Consider the following 25,728-nt stretch of genomic DNA (forward strand, 5'->3'; position numbering starts at 1 on the left):
TTTTCTCTTAAGACCCCAGAAATTCTAACTGAGGAATGAAAACGCGCATTCCTTCAGCTTCACATCTGCCCTCTGAGTTTTAGGACAGAATGGAACAGGTCAATGGCTATGGGACAAATCCTTTTGCCACTTATCACTGTGCAGACCACAAATGATGCCTTAATTTCCAACTCCTCTACACCTCCCATTCTGCATTACGGAATATACAAGGCACGCTCACAACAAAGAGGTGAAAGAATATATGGAACAGTAGTTGGCCCAACTGAACAGAATCTCTTCCAAGATCTTTAAGCATTAAATAATTTTATTGAAAGAGCAAGTCAAGAACTCAAAGTTTCAGGTCAAACAATGTTTTCTTTAAACATTCTCAGTCTTAATTTCCCCATTTGCAAAATTTGGGAATGAAAAGCCATGCAGTGCCGAGTACTGACAGCAAAACCCTTACCAGCTTGATTCTCTTTTCCAGAAACACCGAAGAAAGGAAAACATGACTGAGTTTAAGTCACCCATTAACAGTGGTACTATATCCTCCATCCAGTCTCCATTTTCGGAGGTTTTCAAGACCAAGTGGGATAAAACCCTAAGCAACCTTCTCCAACCTCAGAGCTGGCCCTAATTTAGGCAGGCAGTTGAACCAGACATCTCCTGACGCCCCTTCCAAGCTGAATTGTCCTATATCTAACAGTAACACATGGAAGATCCGGTTTGCATTCCTACTTTGGGAAACCAGAAAAACAGACAACTCGAATAGATAAAGAACTTCTTGACAAGCTGGAAGTCATGCTGGGACTACTCCCACTGCTGACATTTAAGCTTGCCAGTGCCTGAGGAGTGCACCAATCAAGATCAATACAGAAAGAGTATAACCAGATGGGAACTCAACTGATTAGTGGACTCCCAGAAATATGAGCCTTGCAATTCTACTTACAGTAATGAAGAGGAAAAAAGTGCTAGGGAGAAAAATTCAGACACATTTTTTCACTAAAAGAAGAAAGTGCCCAGACCATGATCTGACTAGATTTACAGCCTTTCCAACACATTACCTTTCACACACTCCAAACCAAGTCTAAGAAAGCTGCTATTTGCCACAAGCTGTCAAAGCTACTCCCCCACTGCTGAATCAGAAGATGCTGCATTAGTCTGGTTCCTAGCCTTATTTGTAGCAAAGCCTCATATGAGAAAACTGACAGTCATCCAGATCTCAGTGGGACCATCTCCTACCCCTTCCCTCCTTCCTCTGGAGGATGCCTGCCTCTCCTCTTTCTTCCTCTAGCTTCTTCTCACTCATGATGGCTCTCCTGCCAACTTGGTCAACCACAGAGCTGACACTCCGAGCTAGTAAGTCCTGCTGAACTCAGCAGATTCACAAAAAGCAACACAGGACCACAACATGTCTAGCAAAGCTCTACATCAGAACCCCGTAACACACCTCACTTCTTATGTTTGTGCCTTTTGGTAAAAGCCACTGTTCTACTCACTATGCTTGAGCACAGCAAGGAAGTGGAGGGGAAAAAAAAAAAAAAGCAGGACAGAACTCAGAGTGGTCCTACTTCTATCTGCAAAGAAATCTTCTTTTAATATGGCTTGTTCTTTGCTTTCTGCCTTCAAACAGCCCTAAAGGGAGAGTCGTGCTGTGCCAAATTTTACAAAAGCACTGCAAGCCACAATCATGTAGAACAATAACAGCAGCAAGAATACAGGACCTAGGTAAGATGTGTCAAAAAGAGCACACCATATAGCAAAGGTTAAGAGGTTAACCAGCAGCAAGAAGTGTGAGGAAGAGTGTAAAACAGGGACAGCCAACTGGGTTCATCTGCTCAATCTCACCTGCAGAAATCACTGACATGAAAGTAACACTTTCTCCCACTACGGCTGCTTTGAACCTTTGCACTAGCTTCTCTCTACCATCAAAGCATCACTGTCCACTTACTCCCCTCTTCACAGTTTTCATTATATGAGGTGTAGATATATACACCTCATATAATGGAAGGAAATCCAACTCAACAGTATTAACCTGCTTCCCATTGTTTCCCTTCCCTTCTAAAAGCATGCTTTTTCAAAAAAATGCCGAATAAGACAGTTTTAGGAAGCTAAGTTAATGCTAACAAACTTAACCCCAGCTGAAGCTGTTTGAACTGCATTCTCTGTATTTCATTACATTTTAAACTCCTAGGGGTATAAAAAAAAAATATATATAAATTTTAAGTGCTCTGCATATTTTCAACACTTTGGAGACACTTCAGTTGCTTTCCAGCAATTTGCTGGAAAATTAAAGAAAGGCAGTAGAGGCCAAGGGAAGAGGAAGAAAACAGAAGAACAAACACATCCCTTTGGCTTTCAGGATACAAGACTAAACTCTAAAGAGAGGAGAAAAAATAAATCAGTTTTCAATCCAGGAAAAACTGAGCTTTCTGATGAAGTCTGAAATGCTAAAGAAAACCATCACTTTAGTCTTAAATCCTAGCATTTTCTCCTTTCTCTATGCTTGTCTAAATCTGTCATACTTCCAAAAAGAAAACTACACACAAAGAGGTGCTTCATTTTGTGCATTATAAAGGATGGGAAAAAAGTAGAAGTTACGGAAAAGGTAATCGTTATTTCAGTCCAGCAAAGAAATGTGCTCATAGTTTGTCACTGCTGCCCATCAGTTTGATTAAAAAAGATGAAACAATCCAGTATTTACTCCGTCTTACAACACTGGATTTTAGCAAAGCTTACAAATTCCAAACAAAATAATAAAGCAATAAATATCTGCAGAAAAGGGAATATTTATAAATACTTCATAAACAAAATATAAATAAAATATTTACAAGTATAAAATGGAAGGTATTTAATACCACTTAAACCATGACTTTGCAAATACTATCAACAAGAAAAGCTTTAGCATTATTCTGTTACCAAATATAACTGGAGATAAGCTACCAGCGCCACATTTCAGCTAGAAATACTTACATTGTGATAATTGATCATTTCCTGTAAGGTGTCAGAAAACTTTGTCAAGCTGGTCTGTAAAGAGAAAAACAAAGTGGTTTAAGTTAAGCCCTACCAAACACACAGCACGAAAGCAACATTTCAGAGGTTTACAGCTTTTCAGTAAAGAACTTGGGAACTGATTTTCCTTAGGATGACTATTAAACTAAGACCATTATGCTAGGAGGAGAACATGACGTAAATCCGTTAAAGCAACAAAAATGTTACTGCTACCTACCTATATATAGAGGACCAAACTGAAGCAAAGCAGGAAAAATTCAAATTAAGTTGACTAAACTACAGGAATTTCACATAATTTAAATACATTAATTTACAATATTTAAACTACTTACCATTTGTTAATGTTCAATACTCTAACCCCAAAAAACAGGTTAGCATGTTGTAATCATCAGTACACACACATTTACTATAGGAACTACTGCCTCACAGCTGATATGCTTAGCAACATCAGCATCAATCTGTAGAATCAATGTCTCAAAGACAGAAAACAGCGATCCCTAATATATTTGCATAATTGCTTATTGCTTACACAACAAGCGTAACAAAAACCTACTTGGAATCTAATAATGTAAGTTTTACTAGTTTGCCATCGCACTACATTTCTAGCAAGTTAATTTCCAGACAACAGTTTCAGTTGCACATAGGCGATACTGAAGTTCACAGGCATTATCTATTTCAACTAGTGTGCAAAGATGCATATATGCAATTGATGTTATATTACATAACACGCATTAAATATAGATGATATGCAGAGATGTGCACATAATTTTACCCGCATATTACACCATTTCATACCTCATTTCAAAGTAACATAGACAGGAAATATCAGGTGTTCCAAATTAGCCTAACAAGATCTCAGGCTGAGGTTACACCGTTAAAGTGGGCTCTGTACATTTGAAAATTCAAATTCCTATGTATTAGAGAGTGCCAGTTCCAGGACGCAAGAGATCAACTCAGGGAATTTAGTTGCAGAGAACCTGCTGTTTGGATCTCATGACTAGAACCCCCTTTATTTAGCAAAGTAAACAGGGCAGCTCTTCATAGCTTCTACCTGACTTTCCCCACTCCTCTCAAGATGACTATTCCTAACCTAATACATATTTTCTGGAACTTGGAAAACACTTGCTTCAACTACTACTTGCAACAACTACTTCTCTTGCCAACTGTTACATTTTATCCTTCGTAAGTCATGCTTTTCTCCTTCCATTTTCACCTCTTAAAGAACTTACCTCAACCAACGCATCTTTACAGGAATATTGTGCAAGGTCTCGAATTCCATTCATGAACTGCTTGTTGGCTGTACAGAATGCTTTCCCAGTATCAATCATTGCAATACAAAGCTTCACCAGCTAAGAAGAGAAAAAAATGACAAAGTGGAAGTTTTTTGTGTGTTTGGTTTTTTTTATACCACCATATAAACATGAAACACGCTGAGCTTAGTTAAGGCTAAGACACAAAGATTTCAAAAGTTATGTTCCATGAAAAGCTTTCTATTGTATAGTGATAGCTATAAAAATACCACTCCAGGTCAACAGACATGCCATTGAAAAGGTTACTACTCTTTACAAATTTTTTTAAATTATTTTTATTTGTTTTATTGTTAACTGATATTTTGCACATATTTCAAGAGAGAGGGCTGCATGAGGGCAAAAAGCCCAGCAACTAAAACATAATTGGTTAGAACCCAAGCAAATTGTAAGTGTTTTGTGGTTTCTGAGCCAAAAAATCCCAAAAGAAACCCATACTGATGGTTTCATCTTGAGACGCTCAGAATACAAGCGCAGGAAAGCAAAAGGCTATCTGCACAAAGCACAACTGAAGAGAGATGGTTCCATCTCAGAAGGTGAAATCAATCATGTTTTCACTCATACAACAGACTAATCTTTCTCTGCTGGGTTTCCATCCCTACCACTGACTGCTTAGGTCAGCACCTTAGCTATCACGGTACTGCAGAGTCTGATATGAAGGCCATCAGTATCTTGTGATGGGTATTTTCCCACTTTTTGAACCATTTATGCACTGGGCCATTAATGAATGAAGGAATGATTAGTGCGATCACTAAGATGCTCTCTTGAGAGAAGTGTCATGGTTTAACCTGGCAGGCAGCTAAACACCACACAGCTGTTTGCTCACTGTCGTCCATCCCCCCACCCCAGTGGGATGGGGGAGACAATCGGGGCGGGGGGGGGGGGGAAGTAAGATTTGTCAGTTGAGATAAAAACAGTTTAATAGGACAGAAAAGGAAGAGAATAATAATAATAACAACAATAATAACAATAATAACAACAACAACATTAATAATGTACACAAAATAAGTGATGCACAATGCAATTGCTCACCACCCGCTGACTGATGCCCAGCCAGTTCCCAAGCCCCCAGGCCAGCTTTCCCCCAGTTTCTATACTGAGCATGACGTCATACAGTATGGAATAGCCCTTTGGCCAGTTTGGGTCAGCTGTCCCGGCTCTGCCCCCTCCCAGCTTCTTGTGCATCTCCAGCCTTCTCAGTCAGTAGAGCATGGGAAGCTGAAAAGTCCTTGACTAGCGTAAGCACTACTTAGCAACAACTAAAACACGAGCATGTTATCAACATTATTCTCATACTAAATCCAAAACACAGCACTATACCAGCTACTAGGAAGAAAATTAACTCTACCCCAGCTGAAACCAGGACAAGAAGGCATATTATAATTGAGTTCCCCCACCCTAAACCAAACTGAGAATAAAATCAGAAGACTGAACCTTCATCTCTGCAGGATTTTTCAAGGATGTTAGACAAATTTTCATGAAGAACATAATAAAAATATTTGATCCTATGTTGCAGCAAGGAAACCACCCAAGTGACCTTCCTGCCTTATTTACCCAGTCATTTTTATGTTGACTCAGATCCTCTTAGGAAAAAAAAAAAAAAGAAATCTGAGCATCATCTCCCACATTCTGATGAATGGCCAAGTTGCTTGAACAACGGACAGGAAAATCACTACCAACATGACCCTTTTTTTCTTCCACTTTTGCTTATGGTTCAGAATCCTGAACCCAGCGCTGTTTCTTCCAGAGGAGAAAAAATGCAGATAACGTAGCCCAAAGTGACAGTTGTGGGACAATAAAACTAAGTTTAGTATGAATAACTGAGCAAAACAAGTTACCAACCAAGCCTAGACAAATCATTACCCTCAGGCCATAGTTACTTCAGTTCACACAAGCAGCTTGGCTTTCAACTTAAGCGTTATACTAGATCACTTATACTTCACATTACAACGGGTTTGAGTACTAGGATACTGTCTCAGGGCAAAGAGTAATACTACAATTATAGCTTTTACATGATAGAATGGTATATTTGGCACTGGCCTCCTGCAAGAGGCTGGGGCAAGGCCCTGAATAATGCCCCTTAAGGAATTTGAAAATTCTTTTCCCCAAAAACGACCCTTTTAGACTGGTGGAAAACACAAACTTCCAAGATACATTTTTCAGATCCTTTAAATACTTCGATGGTTTAATCTACCAAAACAGATTCATCAACCTCTACAGTAAAAACATGTCTTATACCCATCAGTTTCACCAAAATTCACACCAAATCAAAATTAAGTATCTTAAATTTATTTTGAAAGAGCAAATGGTTACATTATTAACTACAAAAGCTAGAAATATTATTACAAGAAGCAACAAAAAGTCTTCAGACTTAATACTACACTTGACACTGACTTTACTTGTCTCTATCTTTCTGCAGCCAACTCGCAGCTGCAGGAACAAAAGTTCATATTCAAAAGGTAGCTAAGGAGGTGAACAAATGACATCTGCCTGCCACATTAAAATACAGGCAAAAAAAAAAATCTAAATATTCAGCATAAAATGCTAAGGAAAGGAGACTTTCTACAGATGTAAAACAAAAATAAGCCACCCTCAAAATACTAGCAAAGAAAGAAAAAAAGCCTCCAAATACTACTGGTCAGGAAACCAATAAATGGATTGTAAGACACTGAAAAGATGCTACATATAACTTTTTATGTACATGCATGAAGCATGACAAAAAGGGAGATGAATTTTACAGTAGTTAAGTCCTCCAGACGAAAGTGAAGGATATATATACCTATCCTGCTGCGACTGTGCCGCAGACTACCAAAGACAGAAAGCATGGACTTTAAATCTCTAAAACAAAGAGTATCCAGATGTCCTCACAGTGTGCAGTTGTCATAAATCATAAGCTCTCAATGCAGGGATGGCCAGCCCCTGGCTTTTAACTCACAGGAAAGCTGAATTACTTTGCATGCGGCCCCCGCTGTGGGGCTGAGTCACATGAGTGCGAGGGGGCCACAGGGGCAGGAGGGCACTGCACAACCCAAACCCTCAGCTGGGGGAGAGAGCGAGTTCACACTGGCTGCTGCTGCTGCTCAGGCTTGGGTCTCTGGGGCCCAGCTGCGCACTCGACCCAGATCCATTCCCTCTCCAGAGGGGAACACTTGGTCGGTGGCCACTGCCACTTCCCAGCTATGAACTTTAAAACAAAGCCTAAACACATCTTTTTATACTTTTCAGAACATACGTTGTTGAATTAAAAAGCTTACCTTGTCAAGTTTCAGTTCCAGTTCTGTCACATCTCCTTCTACTTCTTCTAAAGCTGCCCTGCATGGTTAAAAAAAGTTTTCCTGTAAAACTTTACACAAAAATACTCTGGACATTGGGGGAAGGGGCAGGGACACGTTAATTTAACCCATTTATTGCCACCACAGCTTCACTTGAATTTCAACTATAAAACAGCATAGATTTTAGAGAATCACAAGAATGGCAGAAAATTTGACAGTAAAAAGAAGAAAAACTACATCACTGATAAAACATATAGCTTAGTAATAAAGATTTGAGATGAAATTTTATTAATCCTAATGTTTGTCACATTGAAACAGGTTTCCTCTATTCTTGTATAGCCAGTAGTTTCTATGTTTGAAGGTAATAACAAAGGAAAGAAACTAAAAGCCTGAGTGAAATTTCTTAAGCAATTCTTTTGGTGACTCTCCTGGCTCAAACCTGCAAACCTACAAACTCATAGCTATGTAATGAATGACCTTGCAATGAGATTATGAAAAATATCGCATTTGTCATGAGTCAGCTGACTTAGCAGTAAGTTCAGATGGCACACTTGTTTTTATCATTTGCCTCTAGTCTAGACTGGTTGCAACTTTCAGCTCAGTCAAATTTTACTTGCCAGTAAAAGTTGCTTTCATGAAGCATTTCTAAAGCATAACTTTTTTTGCTTGAGAGCTGATGTCTCCTTTGACACATCCTTCCTTGCTTATTGCTACCTGAAAAAATAGGAGAAGACCGAGAAAGGATGACACTTTGTTCAGAGAGTTCATGAACATTGCTGTTTCATCAGGCTATTGCCTTGAGAGCTTGAATGTACTAATTTTTGGCAACGAATGCTACACTACAAAAATCTATTCAGCAAGGCTGGGATTTCATATTACACAGAGGTTAGAGGAACAGCTGTATTCCCATCCCTTGCTCCCATCACAGGGTGCCTCATTCTTTCGGCCATTCCAGCGTAACTGCTCACGGAGCCACACTGTTCACCAGTAGTAGTGAGCCTTGGGGGAAAAAAAAAAAAAGTAATAGGAAGTTTTCTGTAATGCTTTTTGGAAAGTTGGATCAGATACATTTGACATTTCACTCCTACAAAAACACTCTTCCTGGAAAAAGTGAGACAGGCAAGGAAGTATGATTTGGAGCAGGAATTTCTTAAGCCAGCTTTACCACTGAGGAGAGAGCACACAGAACCACAGCTTTACTGTCTCTTGCTAATTCCCTTCTAGTTCACATGAGTTCAAGCCAAGAACAAAAAAAAAAAAAACAAAAAAAAAAAAAAAAAAAAAAAGACTGGATCAGGCTCCAAACTGAGGAAAAGCAGTTTTTACAAGAATAGTTCTGAAAAACACTGCCAATTGCCTGCAGTTCTCAAACATTGAGCATGACATTCCCAGCTTTTTGCAGATTTCGCTAACACATAGTTGCATTCCACTTTTTGTATCTAAAGGCATTCCCACAGTTACATCCTAGGTTTTATATCTAAGCACATTCCTGCGCAGTTACATTTTGGCTTCTGCCTCTTCTCTAGCTTCAGACCATAAAGGACTTCAGGCAACATCAAGTTCTCTTTTACTTTCTTTATTTTCTTCGATAAATTATTAACTTTCATTTAAGTCTCTAGAGTTAAACCTTGTTTCAGAGCGCATTACGGAGGAAAAAAAAAAACCCAACACAAAGGAAGGAAAAGCATCTCAATATTTAGACTGCAATTTTGTATTCATTTGTTTATAATCACAGTACAACCAATTTTTATTTGTTTCTTTGGCATTAACATAAAAGCATGATTAAGTAGCTTGTTTACAGAACTGCAGCAAGATCTGATAAGAGGTTTTTTTTTTTAGTATCGTTAACTAGCAAACAGTTCTAGCTCCACAGGACTTAATGAGCTAAAAAGTCTAAGATGCAAGATGAAGAAGAGAGATAAAGGCAGTTAGAGCAGGCAGACTGAAGACAACATCTGCTCAGTAATTAAAGCTCTATTCCAAGGGGAAAATTTTAAGACAGAATAAGCTCAACTGAAAGAGAAGTAACAACAGAACATCAAAGGACTGAATAGATGAGGGGCAGGTCAAGAAAGAAGTATAAAGCAAAGCAGAAAGAGATATCATGGGAGAAGGGAGACATACAGCCCCGCCACCACCTGATTTACTGCCGATCGGTGAATGACCACAGGCCCCTGAAGCACCAGGCTGGTACTCCGGGCTATTTCCCACCACCGCCACATGACGGAGGGAAGGCACATCTGGGCCTTACAGCTGGATATGGATCAAACAGCTGTTAGGTTCCAGCCAAACCCCGTTTCAACTCCTCCTTTGCATAGAACTGGCTACTTTCACTGGTTCCATCATACAAAAACTAGTAGAAAACTTTCTCATGCAAACATAGTCAACAGTGTTAGACCAACACTGGATTACAAGCACAAAAACAATGGAGAGGATGCGCTCAGATGAACAGAATACTGATACATATATCTAACAATGTATTAACACTATCTAGTCACAAAAATTGTTTTCATACTGGGTTAGGGAACACATTAAGAACAGCTGATCTGAGCTGTGATATGTTAATGCTGTCCTTGTTTTTCTTAATTTAATACTTTTTGAAACCACAAAGGTGCATCTCTAAAACATCTGTGTCAGGAATTACTTAAAAGTTCACAGAAAACCATCATAATTCCGAGTAAACCTCACGTCCACAGCCAAGACCCAATCTCCATCTATAAACACAGGAAGCGGTCATAGAACAGCTGAGGACCAAGTGCCAGACCCGACACGTACCAAAAATGTTGCTCCTTAGTGAAGTGGGAGCTGGGAGCAGGGTTTGCGTCAGGGTAATCTTAGCCAGAACGCTCTGGCATTAGGAATAAGGATCAAATCTGCCTCAGTATATGATTCAAAGTCAAACATCTGTGGCTTCCTGAGATGTTCAAACACTGCATGGCAACGCACAAAACCAGAACAGCTGCCTCAGGGTGGGGGACAACTTTTACAAATGAGCAGTCTCCCATACTCTTCATGCTCCGTAACGAGGACTCTCAGGAATGTGTTTCTCTCCTCTGCTGTTCCTCTTCTCCTCCACTCCCCCCTCCCAAAACACAGCTCAGTTTGCTAGATACAGCTTCCTGCACAGCCGCATCTGCAATGCAGGAGGAATACAGGAGATGATGGAAGAAAACGCAAGACCTGACTTAGCAACCTTTTTAAATGAGGATAATGTTCTGTTTAATATCTTTATCCAGTTCTCTTTAATATCTTTATCAATGATTTGGACAAGGGGATCAAGTGCACCCTCAGTGAGTTTGCAGATGACACCGAGTTGGCCAGGAGTGTTGATCTGCTGGAGGGTAGGAAGGCCCTACAGAGGGACCTGGCCAAGCTGGATCGCTGGGCCGCGGCTAACTGTATGAGGTTCAACAAGGCTCAGTGCTGGGTCCTGCACTTGGGTCACAACAACCCCATGCAACGCTACAGGCTGGGGGAGGAGTGGCTGGAGAGCTGCCTGGTGGAAAAGGACCTGGGGGTGTTGGTCGACAGCCGCCTGAACATGAGCCAGCAGTGTGCTCAGGTGGCCAAGAGGGCCAATGGCATCCTGGCTTGCATCAGAAATAGCATATCCAGCAGGACCAGGGAGGCGATCGTGCCCCTGTACTCGGCACTGGTGAGGCCGCACCTTGAATACTGTGTTCAGTTTTGGGCCCCTCACTACAAGAAGGACATCGAGGTGCTGGAGCGTGTCCAAAGGAGGGCAACGAGGCTGGTGAAGGGTCTAGAGCACAAGTCTTAGGAGGAGCGGCTGAGGGAGCTGGGGTTGTTTAGCCTGGAGAAGAGGAGGCTGAGGGGAGACCTTATCGCTCTCTACAACTGCCTGAAAGGAGGCTGTAGCAAGGTGGGGGTCAGTCTCTTCTCCCAAGTAACAAGCGATAGGATGAGAGAAAATGGCCTCAAGCTGTGCCAGGGAAAGTTTAGGTTGGATATTAGGAAAAACATCTTCACCAAAATGGTTGTCAAGCAAGGCTGCCCACAGAAGTGGTTGAGTCTCCATCCCTGAGGGTACTTAAAAGACATGTAAATGCAGTGCTTAGGGACATGGTTTAGTGGTGGACTTGATGATCTTAAAGGTCTTTTCCAACCTGAATGATTCTATGATTCTGTTCTATGATTCCGATGTCACCAGTTACCTAGCCCAGCACACAGAAGGAAAGCTGAACTCTCTGGTGTCCATCACAGCACTCCCCTTAAGTGACCAGGGAAAGACTTGCTTCCAGATTAAGGTACTATGGGACTCGAAGTATCCCAGGAACCAAACAGAAAGCTAAACTCTCCTCTAGGAAGAGAATCGGTCACTCTTAGGCCACGAGCTGCAGACACGTACTAAGGAAATAACTTAGTCTGGACTAAACCACTACACACTCCTGACTGTAATGCCAACTGCACTGTGGCCACAGACAAGTGTCTGCTTGGCCTGTTTACTCTTACAGTGTCATAGGTGGCAATGGTCAATGCTTTTAAAGTCAGCTGTTCTTCAGACGATATCTAACTGCCATCAAAGCCACATCCTGCCTTTACTCTTTGACTCATTTGTCATGTTCTAGCTTGCATTTTCAGACTGCGCTCCTGAAAGTCAGGAGGCTGGAATCAGTAGTCATTATAAATTAGCTGCTGACAAACAACCAATTGGAGAAGTCAGAGGTGCTATGGATAATTAACAATTAATTATTGTTAATTCTAGAATTAACACATCCCACTATAAAAAACATTCAAAAGAATAAAAGTCCATTAATAAAGTATTTTACTATAGTTTGGGATTTTTTTTTTTTTTAATTTTAATTGAGGAAAGTTTAAAGCCTAAATCTTAGATTCAGCTCTTGAATATACTTTCAGAAAAACAGGAACAAGTACACAACATGAACTCCTATTCAGACTGGGACTTTTGAATATATTCATGTATTTGGACTCATAAAATGGGAATAACAGATTCTCACCATCACAATGTCAATAATATTACTGCTAAAGTCTTGTCTTCAAGTCTTGGAAAGACACAGCTCTCCTACTTGCACATATTCTATGCAGAAGAGCCCCTTTAATGCACAACTTCGACTTCATTGCAGATGACGTCCTTTCAACTAACATCCACTACAGTTCAATGGTATAAAGTTGACACGCAAGACTAGCCACAAATTATCAATAGCTAAATCAAAGTATTTGAGTACACATATTCAAGTATGACTACATTCATATTTTCTTTCATTTACTGCAGTATAATTTCATGAGACCAGCTGTATATCAGAAGAGTAAATAAAGAAGCATTACCATGCTCCACTGGCAGTGGAGAACAATTCAGCCTCAGAGGGACCGAGAACATTGAACATGAACCAATAAGCAAACGGTACTGTCATTAACTCCCCTTTGTCCTCTTCAATCGCGTTTCATTTTAAACTTTAAGGACATTAGGAAAACTGAAAAGCAGTTACAAAGATATGTACAGCTCACTAATTGCAAGGGCCAAAGCGGGTTCATAACTGGCTAAAGTAAAAGCAATTGATCATTCTAACTCTCACGTTCAATACAAACCCAATACAGACACTAGTAGAGATCAGCTGCAAGCTATCTGTGCATCCCACAGTGGTATCACAGTTCTAGATGTGTGCCAAAATCAAACTATACCAAAATTACCAAGCACTGATGCTATAGCTTTATGTGATACTAGACTTGGGTTTCAACCTGTGCTGCCCAGATTCAGATGAAAAGGCCAGCAAGATAGTGACGGCTAATCCTTTTGATCCCAGTTATCAGACTGAAACAAAATCAGCAATGGAGTTGCTTATGGACCACTCCTAACAGTGACTGCATTCAGCATCCTCAGTGACAGAGGGAAATAGGAGTAAATCAGTCACCAAGTTTCTTATAAAAGGCCAGTAGACATTAATCAGAGGATAGACTACAGACTGCAAGTATGATGTAAAGGCAAATTAAAATGCAGCTATACCACACAAGATACCACACTTTCTCACCTAATTGGTCCGCTTGCTCTCTCCCTCCACACACACGTAGCAGTTGCACCTTGGTATCACACTCCAGATGCTAAGGAACTACTTACAAATTAGTTTAGAAACAGCCACGGACTAACTGCTGAGGGTAAAATCAAGCCGGGAGAACACACACAACACCATGACTAATGCCACTGTACAGAAAAATACAATGTTGACAGCAAAGTCCTCCCAATAGAAATCTGTTGTGAACATCACGGAAAAGACAAAATAGCAATATTGTACCAAACAAGTAAGCAGTCAGTTCTACTGGAGATACGTTTCAAGCTGCTGTACCCCATCTGCCCTCTCTGCTAAAAACCCCAAGGATCAACAGATATTTCACCTACAAGAGGCTGTAACATAACACAGCTATGGCAAAAACACTAAAAAAGCAATAATTTGATGATGCTGTTCCACCCAAACCAAGTTGTAACTCCTTTGTAACCAAAACTCCTGATCCTCTCCACTTTGAGAACAGAGGATGGAAGTAACACAACCTTTCTGGGCGACCTGTTCCCGTGCTTAACCCTCAGTGCACGTCATTTGCATTGCTGCACCTTTTAATCATCATCTCTTTCTACTGTGCACCTAAAAACAAAACCCACACCTATACCTATTACCTGAACTCTGTAATCTACTGGGTAACTGAAGACAGCAATTAGATCCTCCATGAGCCTGAAGAAGGCCACAGCCCTCATCCTCTCCTTGAATTCCACGTACTCCGTTCCAGTTGCATTTAGCTGCACATCCTTCATTGTGGTAATATCTTTCTTTTACCAGCAGGATCCCAAATTGGTCGTAACACTCCAGACTGAGCCTCGTGACAGCTAAATACAGGGTAATCATCTCTTCCCTCAACTTGCCCGCTATGCTCTTGCTAATGCAGCCGAATACACCGCCAGTTTTCACTGCCACACAGGCACACTATTGACCGATGGTCCATTTGCTGTTCACTGGGATGCAGAGGTCCCAGTCTGCCAGCACAGCTGCATTGGGTTGTTCCTCTTCAGAGGAAGTCTTCACATTTGTGCTGGTTAAACTTCAAGAGCTTTCTACCAGTGCTTTCCTCTACCTTGCTGAGGTCCTTCTGAATGGCAGACCTACCCTCTAGCATATCAACTGTTCCCTCCATCGTTGTGTACTTGACTTGATTTCCTTTAACTATAGTTAGCTATAAAAAGGTATCTAGAGGCATCTTAACCAACATGCTAACAAGTAATGCATTTGGTACACGTATAATGGCATCAGACAACCACAGATTAAAAAAGAAACATGACATACTGAGGGACAAAGAAGTCATACACTGAACAATAAGGCCTAACAACCTTGGATAATAGCACAGATACATACAAGAAGAGTTTTATAACTTATGAGATGTGTCATAATCATTAATATGGTCTGAAGAAAGAACACTGTTGCAGCCTGTCACAGAGCCCACTGAAGTCCTCTGCAGTTTGGCACTGCAGAGATTTTTCCCTGCTGGCACAGAGCCCCTCCACGCTGAGGAACAGATGATGAATGCTCCCTGACATGCCGAGATAAACTTCCTCAGTCATGCTAGTAGTCCTTACACAATTAATTCTTCAGTCATTGCCACAAAACATATTATCAATAGCTTGGAAAGGCTTCACAACATGAACAGCAGCACTTTGAATCAGAAATGTGACATTCTCTTTAACCCCACCCCGAAATCCTAGAAATTTTCTATGAGCTTGGTGGATTGAAATATGGAAATGCATTTTCTGATCTGAAGATTATCAATAAACCAAGTTTTCTCAGGTCCATAGCAAGCACTATCCGCTTTTCAAATCTCCCCAGAGAAAAGAAACAAGAATGAAGTCCTCAATATTAGAGGAGCCATTCTTCTATTCCTCCCAAGTCAGACTTCTCCTCTTACAAAATAATCAAATTAAATAAGACAACGGTATTTACTGAATTCACTTAAGCATTAAAGCAAAAGTCTGCTTGTAGGTACCAGTTTTTAAGGTCATCTTCACCAACAAAGTTTAGTTCGTCCTCAGTAATTCATATGGTCTTTGATATAACAAACAAAGAAACAGGACAAATCCCTTTAAGATGCAGGCTTCACTAGATTTGTTTTTTATTGCGAGACTACACATGGCTCAAAAGATAATGAACACTATAAACAAATCAGTCGTCAAAAAGGAACAAGTTCTATTGCACTTAATATACATGGCTGAAAGTCAAAGTGATTACCACTAAACTTGCAGCAGCATTTAATGTATCATACACAGTCTGTAAGGACATCTGTGCTACCTGCTGCCCCTAAATTCTCAAGCTTTTTCTCTCATTACTCTTTTGCAGTAAATTGCCAGAAATGCCCAACAGTGTTGTTTTCTCAATAGTTTTGCCCAATATTTTTCCCCTAAGCTTTTTTACCCGAGGAGAGCCTGATAGTTAGTAAGCCTAAGTAGGAAATCGGCAACCTTTTTCTTCCACAAAGATTCTGATAAGCAGGATTCTCTTCATCTTTCAACTTAAATGTGTTGTTCATTATGGGACAGCTGTTAACAAGATGGGGAGACAATGGTGACCATGAAAGCGTCACAGACAAGAAGCTGATTACATTGCTAAACGTAAGTAAACTCAGATAAGAATGCAACACACCACAATACCCATCCTGCACAACTTTGACTAGTAATTCCAACATCTCAAGAATGAGTCAAAAGCTTTTTAGGAGGCCTTACTATCAGATAAAGTAGGAATATAGTATCAAGATGTTGCAACAAAAAAAGGGCAGCAGAAACAAGCTCAAGAAACTGATGGTGCTGCGCAGAAACTTCTTGTTGCTGAAAACTTGCAAACATCACAGGGGTGCTTTAATCTTTTAAATCTCAGCAACTACCCAGGAGCACAGAAACAGCAGAAGGAATGAAGGATTTCAACATTTGAAGACTCAAATATGTAGTAAGGTCAGGAAGTGGAATAATAAATATAACCATCAAGCAACCAACTGCAAAGGATACAAGATAGGACATCCCTCCATCTAAACACTACGCCCTAACTATTAGCCTCAAGATCTGGAGTTCCTAGTCAGATGCTAAGCAGTCATGTCAACTTCTCTTTTAACAGCTCTGAGTAATAACAACCTGAGGACAAATGAAGAAATTAATCCCCGATTTGGAAAGATACCCCTTATGTACCTCAAATGCAGCCAATATAAAAGACAGGGTAGCAGTGCCTGAAAAACAGAAAGAGTAAATATCACTAGATTCCCCCAGTATAGGATTCTCAGTATCAATATGTTCAAAACTGATACAGTAAGACTTAACCACCTGTACAGAAAACATCCTATAAAGTAGAGGCAACCGGAGATGAGAGTACTCTGTAATTAATCAAAGAACACTCTTTACAGATACCATATAATCTTAATATGGGTCTTCTGTTTGCTCTGATTTCAGAAAAACAAGGCAATATCTGTCCCTTTCTTTTTGTAATTTCCTTAGCTGCTAACTTATACCTACTACAGTTAGAAAAGTACTGTTGTGTCCAAACCACCATAAGATGGCAAAGCCTTTGTAACAAGAGCTCACCATGTTTCAGAACAGCTAAGGACCATTAGCTCTCTACAATTCCACTTACATCAGGTGGATCTTCTTTACTAAAACCAGAGGAAATTTTCAGATTTGCTATGAAGAGAGTCCTCAGCAAGTATTTACCCTTTTTGTCCATTTCAGAAGCTGGATATTTTGGTAATACACTTTGACAAAATCGGAATGCTCTATCTGACAGTCAGAGGGGAAGTTGCAGCTTTGTGGCAATAGACAAATTTGGAACTTGAATTCTTTGTTTAGCTATTAGGTACATACACATACATGTATCTCACACTCAGTTACCATTAGTGTATTTTACATGTAAATTAATAGTTTTATTGTGGAGTTTTGTTTTCCCTCATACTGCAAAGAAACAGTCTTTGTTTGCCCTTTATGCCTTTGCACTGAAGCAGCCAGTCAAATGAATCCAATTCCAAGATAACAGAGTACGTAAACATTAGGAGTAGGAGAATACAGAAATACAGTGTATTGGTGTTTTCCTCCAATTTACTGTTTTCACATTTGGAAAAGCCAGTCTCCTTTCCTCTTCATCCCTCTCAAATGACAATGGGTAATCTATTAAAAAAAATAAGCATTTGGAACATTATAGCATAAAAACTACAAAATGCATATGGTACACCCACAGCCCTGGAAAAGGTTTAAGTATTCTTTGGGTACATTTAGTATCTTTTCTCCCACTACTTTTAGTCATCAGGAGATTTTAAAGACCCTGGGCTTTCATTCATCTATCAACGCTAATTGCAGGTAAGCTATTTCTCAACCAAACAGAAGCTTACATATCCTTTATTAATTACATACTAAAGGCTTTTCATCTCCGATCAACTGCAAATATTTTCAAACAAAATCTTGGAAGAGCGATACTTACAACATAGCAGATATTTTGCAATATTAGGCACATTTAACAGTTCACCTTGCCATTTTTCATCATTCATTTTGGGATAAATCAAGGAGGATAAAATAAACAGGCAGATGTGTTCTTCAAAATCAGACACTTGACAAAAGAATACATTCTAGGTAGTTAAATGAGTACTTTTAAAAATCATTCTCCAGAAACTGGAGATTCTTCTGGAGAATAATCCTGTAGGGTGTGCATACGTGCGTATACTTTTTAAACAGACTCCAATTTAGTAGCACACAAATTCAGCCAGAAGTTGCATCCTCAATGAAATATCAGAGATTCCTGTCATCTTAAACAGTTTTTATCCTCAATAACAACCCTGACCAGCAAAGCCAATACATTTGTTCTATTCTTGTAGTGTGCCTTATCTGATCAAATACTGGTATCTAAGCATAGATACCCGAGTTAGTCATCTAAATCACCTTTGGAAACGATGGAGTAGAAACACGCTGTTTCCAGGGTGCAGTTCACCTTATCATGACCCATATGGCTAAAACAAATCCAGAGGCACTTGGGATACAACCATGAATCTTCATTAAGATTTGAAGGAGCCTAAGCCTAACATCTGCCTTAAGAAGAGAGATAGCTACACAGTAGATGAGAAGAACTCTACTTTTCCTGTTTAAGGAAGTTAAGAAAGAATGGGCCTATTTCATTAATTACTGAACTCTTTATACAGACAGGAACTCCAACCAACTTACATGAATGCTACAAGTCTAGGAAAGACAAGATATAACCCACATTTCCAGTTGAGCAGTGAGTCTTTTTAACACCTTTTGCTAGTCCCAGTTAAGATCACAAGGCCCGACACTGCTCCACCTACATTATTTTCTCTTCTTCACCCACCCAGCTCTTACTTAGGTCATCTTAAACCTAAAGTATATGAGCAACAGCATGTTACATAAAACCAATGATACTGTAATAACACCACATGTTCTTTACATTAAAGGTCACCAGAAGAATCCAGTCAAACGCAGAGTCTGACTACTTTCACGAAGTATTCCGAACAAACAAAAAAACCACACTCAAGCTGCACCTTTCTATTTTAACAATAAGCAACATTCAGCCTCCCATTACTGCCGACTGACGAGCAGCCATAGCAGCAAGGGAATCACTGGAGAGCTGGAGTCTAGGAAGGCATCAGAGAGTGGGACAGGTCTCCCGGTACCGACTCACACCAGGGACCACCGCTGTGCAAAGCAGTTGCGGGAGCCCTGAACCCAGCTCGGATCGCTGCGGCAGTGAGGAAGGGGAGAGAAGAGGCTCAGTGCCTCCCTGGGTAGAGACCACGGAGCAGAAAACCAAACCCCATCTCCCAGCTCAAATTCCACACCTCTCTTTTGCAGCAGGGATAGTGTTCACAGCCAGAAGTCAGACTCTGAATACAACACGCCTTTCTTTTGTACCAAAGGAGTGAATTCAATTCAAATTTCAATCCACAAAATGTCATTCTAAACATCAGCACACAAAAATCTGTTACGTGATCTACAGCATTACATAAGATATATATCTTTTTACAAGTAATTACAAGATCACTAATAATTGAAGACTAGGATATTTAAAATGCACAGAAATGTTGAGTGTGTTTGATACCCATGTGTTCCTACTTAAATTAACATCTGGCACCCAGAAAGATGGAAATCTGGAATTCTTCTGCATAGAAATTGTTTTTTAAAATTTTGTCAGATGGAATACATTTCACTGCATATGGCTTCTCCAATTTCTCTTTGTATTATATCCAGCTTAAAATACAAAAATACATTTTGGAAGTTTAGAAGCTTCAAAATCACATTGTGCAAACTGATCACTAGCTCTGCTTTATGTTAATTCATAGAAAATTGCCAGCAGAGGTCTTCCTTTAATGACTCATGGATAAAAAAAAAAGGTAGTTTGTGCATATGCGTGTTAGACTCTCATGCAAACTGCAATGCAACTATTTAAATCCCCACTACTACTGACAAATGAACTCAAAATTATTCAAGAGCATCGTGCCTGCGTATTGTAGAGTCTTAGAATTTCAAACAGAAAACTTAGAATATCAAACAGAAAGCCTGATTCACAGAAAGATTCATGTCACACAAACAAGTTTGCCAACCATCTGACAGGCATTTTCTGTTCAAAACCTCCTCTCATTCATAGAATACTTGAAGGGACTATTTTGCAACAAATTATTCTCTTAGTCTGTCCTTGTGTCTTGTCAGTATGAAAATGTATACAGGGCATCAACTCATAAATTAGATTTCTCCTCTACGCAGGCATGAGTTATGTACAGTGCATCAAAACAACGGATTTACTCTAGGTCTGAGGCCTGGCTACTTTTAATATTCACAAAGTACATGTTAACTGTAATTATTCTGCCGCATATGCAAGGACCTCTCTTGAAGAGATCATCAGGAAAGCAAAACAATGTTCTACTTTACTGGACTGCTTAAAATTGTTTAGCTTATGATCATAATGACAATATCTACTATTTCTCATGTTCTTGATTTAATCTTTTAGTCATATGAAAGAGTGGCAACAATCCAAGATTTATATTGTCACACAGCGAAGCATGGAAAACTGCTGCAGATATTAAAATAATGTTACAGTCCACATGCTAATCTGTATTTCCTCATTTCCATTGCAGACAGCTACTTTTGCTGTTACTTTTGTTACAAATCCACCACCACCAAAAAGCAAACCACCTACATTATTACCTAAACTCACAGGGATATCTAAATCTCAAACAAACAGCACAGTATCTGCTCAAAAAGATCACAAATGCATTTACACAGTTTAAACTTCTACACATGTTTTTAAACTGAGTTCTGCATGTACAAGTGAGAGGGAAAAAAAAGTAAATTAGTCAGAATTTATTCATTCACATAAATATAAGGAGCTGTAAGACATAACATTAAGTAAGTAACCACATGGGCTTTTTGGGTGGGGTTGTTTGTTTTGGTGGGTTTTTGTTTGTTTGTTTGTTTTTTTCTTCCCCCCCCCATGACAATTCTGTATTTGCATCTCCTTGAGATACTAAATTGATGCAGGCCTTCCTGGCTAAATCAATTAAGCCCAGGCAAGGGTTCTTGGCTCTGTAAACCGTAATTTCAGTAGGAATGTTTCCGTAGTCATCAATGAAAATTAGATATTTTCCTTTCCTTTTTCTCCCAAAGCAGGTTATCAGGATGGAGTTTTCTTTGGGAACGTTTTAGAATGATTTACTATAGTAAAAATTTACCAATAACTTAAGCCATATTGTTCACTGCATGAAGTAAGAACAGGAAAAATGCTGACTCTAAATAATACAGTTCTGAGTACAAGGCTGTCAAGAAGCTAAGGCTGAAAAAAGATCACAGGACATTACTAACAGCTAAATCAGCACACTTGCTATTTGATGGCCAACGATTTCACAGATGCCTACAGGAAAAAACAAAGCTACCCAAAGCCCGCCTAGCCCCAGATAGACAGATTTCTATTTTATAGTTACCGCCTTCCTAATGAATATTCTATTTACTAACCTTGCTTTCCAGAAATTTTAACATTGATATTCTTCCCCCCCCAAATATAAAGCTATTATGTCCATAACTTTAGTTCTTAATGTAATTACATGAGATGTGCTTAGCCAACATAAATGAGACACTCCAGGCTAAAGAACTAAACCTCTTCAAATCTATATTTAAAACTTGAATGACTGTAAAGAGCTTGTATAATTACAGTCACACTGTGCGCACACACACACACATAAATAAGCTGTCCTTCTAATTCTGCGGTACTCATTAAAGATCAGTTGCACAGGCTTAATTAATATCAGTTCTTCAGCAATTGATCCTGCTGCTGTGCTACCCGAACGTTATGATAGCTAGCAGATTTTGTTACTACTTCCACTGTAAGCTCCCTTCTCAGTGTGCGGGGTTTTTTAAACATTCCCAGATAAAAACTTAAAAAGACCAAAAGCAAGGAAATTAACATTTTAAGTTCCTATTAGCAATTTGAGATAGTTAAGATTTTTCAGGTTTTTGTTACTTAATGTAAATCATAATCAAACAACAAAGAAACGGAATCAGAACCACCGTTAAAAAACCCTAACCTTTGTAATTCATAATTATGACAGCAAACTTTTTTTTTTTTTCCAATTAAAACAATTTAGGTGCACTAACCAAATCAAGACAACCTGATTTCAGGACACATTTCTCTAATCGCCGTTAGGAAGGACTGTAACAGCTTACTACTAAATTTGAAAAGGCTTTAAAAGATTTCAGTGTGAGAGATTTTGATGAAATGTATTTGAGAGGGATCTTCGATAAAACTGCTTTACTCTAGTATGGTTACCCTAGAAGAAAATGCTCTAACATTGGATCCTATCTTCCAATACATCCCCCTTTCTTTAGGTCAATTATTTTCTTAATGTACATTTGAAAGATGTAGTCACAGATTTAAAAATAAATAAATCATTGACTAGAGACTGAGCAGAACAGCACATTCACTGTAATCTCCACAGAAGTGAAGAATCAGAAACGTAGAAGCACTCTGTTTAACTCCATCAGAGTCCCAGCAGTGCAGACGGAGATGTTGTACACGTGTAACTCGCCAGCATCCCACTAAGATTGTCCTCTGTGTCACTACACTTCAGCTATGAAAAGCGCTGTTCTACAATCACATACTGGAAATTATAAACATAACCACAGAAGTATGAAAAATGGTAAACGCAAACTTAGAAGCAAATGTTTGGCAGCTTTCTCTTTCAACTTACTGTATCTTTATTTTTCAGTTATTCTGCAATACTTTCCACCCTGCCTCGCCAAGTAAGTTACAAACTTGCTTTTCAGCCCCAAACACCAAGGGCAGAAAACCCAGACCAAATGTTTCTTTGGAAATTCCTCCTAAAACAGCTAGGTAAGTCTGAGCAAAACAAACATCTTCTCTGCAGAGTTCTTGGTCACATACCTCTTAACACCTTAAATGTGGCTGAGTTTACCCACGTGAGCAGCCTCAGTGATTTCAAGGGTACCACAACCACACACAGATTACCCACACCATAAACCCACGCGGAGTAAGAGGGGTTTACTGGCTACTCGCAGTACCGTAGCGCAGCAGGTTAGGAAGCAGGCTGCGCTGCGGCACCGTACCCTCTGGAAGTCAACACAGAAGGGACAAGTTTATCGATGGTCTGATTTTATGTTTTCTTCAGATAGTAATAAGCAGATCAAAGTATATGCATTAGGCACAACGCCCATTTCTCTGACTATTGAACAAGACCTGTTCCAAATACATTAAATAAGTCACTTTCTTATATTACGCACATTTTAAAGTGACAAAACACTTCCTGTTACCTGGGAAACAGATGCTTAGCGACTAAACTTTGGTTACACAGTACTAAAGAAGAGAGAAAAAAATCCATAAATCTAGAAAGCCATAAAATGGCATGAGTGACCTATTCAGCCCGCACCCCCTACATAAGCATGAGGTGCACCTCAGGTGCCCCCATTTAGATAGACCAGAATCAAAGCCACAGAAGAAGAAAACCAACACACGTACCAGGGAGCTTCAGTGACTTGCGCTGCAGGCCTGCCTACACAAAGCGATCCTTTAGTTCAATCCAAATGGAAGACTCCTCAGACAAGTCCCTTTGAAGGGAATACACTATCACCACCAGTTCTACCCAGAAACTACCCATGATATACTTTTACTAAGAACGGTAATTGGCAAGAGTTTCATTTATATTCTTTCATCTACCTCGTTCATCCATCATCTGTTCTGCAGCTGGGGTCTCAGGAAGTGAACAGAAAATTGAACACAAAAAAATTTAAGCTTCAGCAACAGTGACAGATAAGGACAAAGAAATTATTTCAAAAATACACAGCTTTTTACTGATGCATTTTTAAAGACTGGAGCAGACTGAATTTTTTTCTAGAGAGTTCTTATAATTGCACATATCTCAAGGAACCGAATTTTGGTTTTTTTTATTATTCATTGTTTATCAAGATCGTTAACTGTTACTTAGAGCAGATATATTTCCACATCACTTAAACTTGCTTCTCCTTTCTAAAAATTTGGGTTCAGAGTGATCCATGTGGCTGCTACAGTGCGTACCTCACTCATTAAGAGAAAATGTTCTTTAGTTACCAGAAGAAAAAATGAAAATGAAATATCAATGTAAAAGCCTGTTCCATTACACACTGAAACTCTCATTGTTTAAACATAAGGAAAAAGTGTTATTTCACAATACCATTTGCATATCAAAAAACCACTCCAGGAATTCCTGATTATACGCATGGGACTTGCCAGCACAGCTCAGTTCTTACTACTCAAGGACTGCTCCAAGGCACCTCCCCAGGCAACTTCTTCATTTGATGGGAAGTGATCGACGCACTGCAGGAGAACTGCAAACGCATTTCCTTGCTACATCTTTGGTCCGTCCATACTTTACAAGAGGGAGTCATGAAGGAAAAGCATGTGATTTCAGTGAGATTATTTTCAAAGCTTCAAAGGAAGAGTGGATTTAAAAAAATATGACTGCAAATCTGCAAAAACGTGCCTGAAGTCATAGCCTTTTCACAGAATCATAGAATGCTTTGGGATGGAAGGGACCTTTAAAGGCCATCTAGTCCATCCCCCCTGCAATGGGCAGGGACATCTACAACCAGATCAGGTTGCTCAGAGCCCCATCCAGCCTGGCCTTGAATGTTTCCAAGGATGGGGCATCTACCACCTCTCTGGGCAACCCCTTCCAGTGTTTCACTACCCTCATTGTAAAAAATTTCTTCCTTATATCTAGTCTGAAATTTTCCATTTTTGAAACCAGTTTCTAAACCTCAAGTTTCCAACTCCAAACTGATCAGGTATGTCATAAGTTTACAAACCTAGTGATGCAATAAGCCATCATTGCTTCAGGTTTTATAATTCAAAGACTTCTTTATCTACTGGGGGTGGGAGGAAAGCATGCCTTACTATGAAATAACCCACCATACTTCTGACGTGAATCTTTACAGCCATTATTATCTAATCACATATCAGCAACTCAACGGTGACAAATGATGCTCCCTTCATATACATATTAAACAAGCAATCAAACCTTTACTTCTTTGATTTGGGTAACTATGGTATTCCAAATTACATCCCAAAGCCAAAAGAGATCAACATGAACTTCACAAGAAACAGATAAGCAAGAAAGCCATGTGTCTGAAGCTGTATGTAGTAGCATGTTTTAAAAGATTTAAATAGCTCCCTGTGAAAACAGGGATTTGGTGACTCAGGAACTCTGATTCACCCACGTCCTCCCAGTTCTCTCCACGACTATAAGAAAGTAAACTATGACATTTCTGTACACTGTATGCCTCCCAACAGGTTTATTTAACTGCTCCAACAGGTATACTGATGGGAAGGACGGAGACTACACCCACCTGCTCAGCAAGGTCAGGAGAAAGCTGCAGCTCTGCTTTGCCATAAGATAAGGAACACAGCACAGGAAGGTGATTTATGTCCACACTACTCCCTGCAAGAACACTAGGCCTTTGCAATGACCTTGCTCTACATCAGTGCCTCTACCATCCCTTAATAAAACCACTGCAGTAAACTTCATTTAGAAGGTTTCCAGTATTTGGTTTAGGTAATTCATACGAACACTAAGAATGACTGAAGTTGCAACAGCAAATACTAATGACTAATAATGAAAGATAG

At 39.6% G+C, this 25,728-nt stretch overlaps 1 protein-coding gene across 3 annotated transcripts in view; it reads right to left on the reverse strand.

Moving 5' to 3' along the window:
* The window catches only part of ACAP2 (ArfGAP with coiled-coil, ankyrin repeat and PH domains 2), a 69,258-nt gene that overhangs the window by 41,247 nt on the left and 2,283 nt on the right, over nucleotides 1–25,728 (reverse strand). For all 3 annotated transcript variants that reach the window (XM_082320487.1, XM_082320486.1, XM_082320485.1), the window contains exons 2-4: nucleotides 7,553–7,610; nucleotides 4,221–4,340; nucleotides 2,953–3,006 (exon numbers count right to left, since the gene is read on the reverse strand). In XM_082320487.1, the coding sequence (XP_082176613.1) occupies nucleotides 2,953–3,006; nucleotides 4,221–4,340; nucleotides 7,553–7,610 (232 nt within the window). The remainder of the gene's footprint in view (nucleotides 1–2,952; nucleotides 3,007–4,220; nucleotides 4,341–7,552; nucleotides 7,611–25,728) is intronic.

The sequence above is a fragment of the Platalea leucorodia genome (genome assembly GCF_965183815.1).
Source record: "Platalea leucorodia genome assembly, chromosome: 8".
In the NCBI taxonomy this organism is placed as follows: domain Eukaryota; kingdom Metazoa; phylum Chordata; class Aves; order Pelecaniformes; family Threskiornithidae; genus Platalea; species Platalea leucorodia.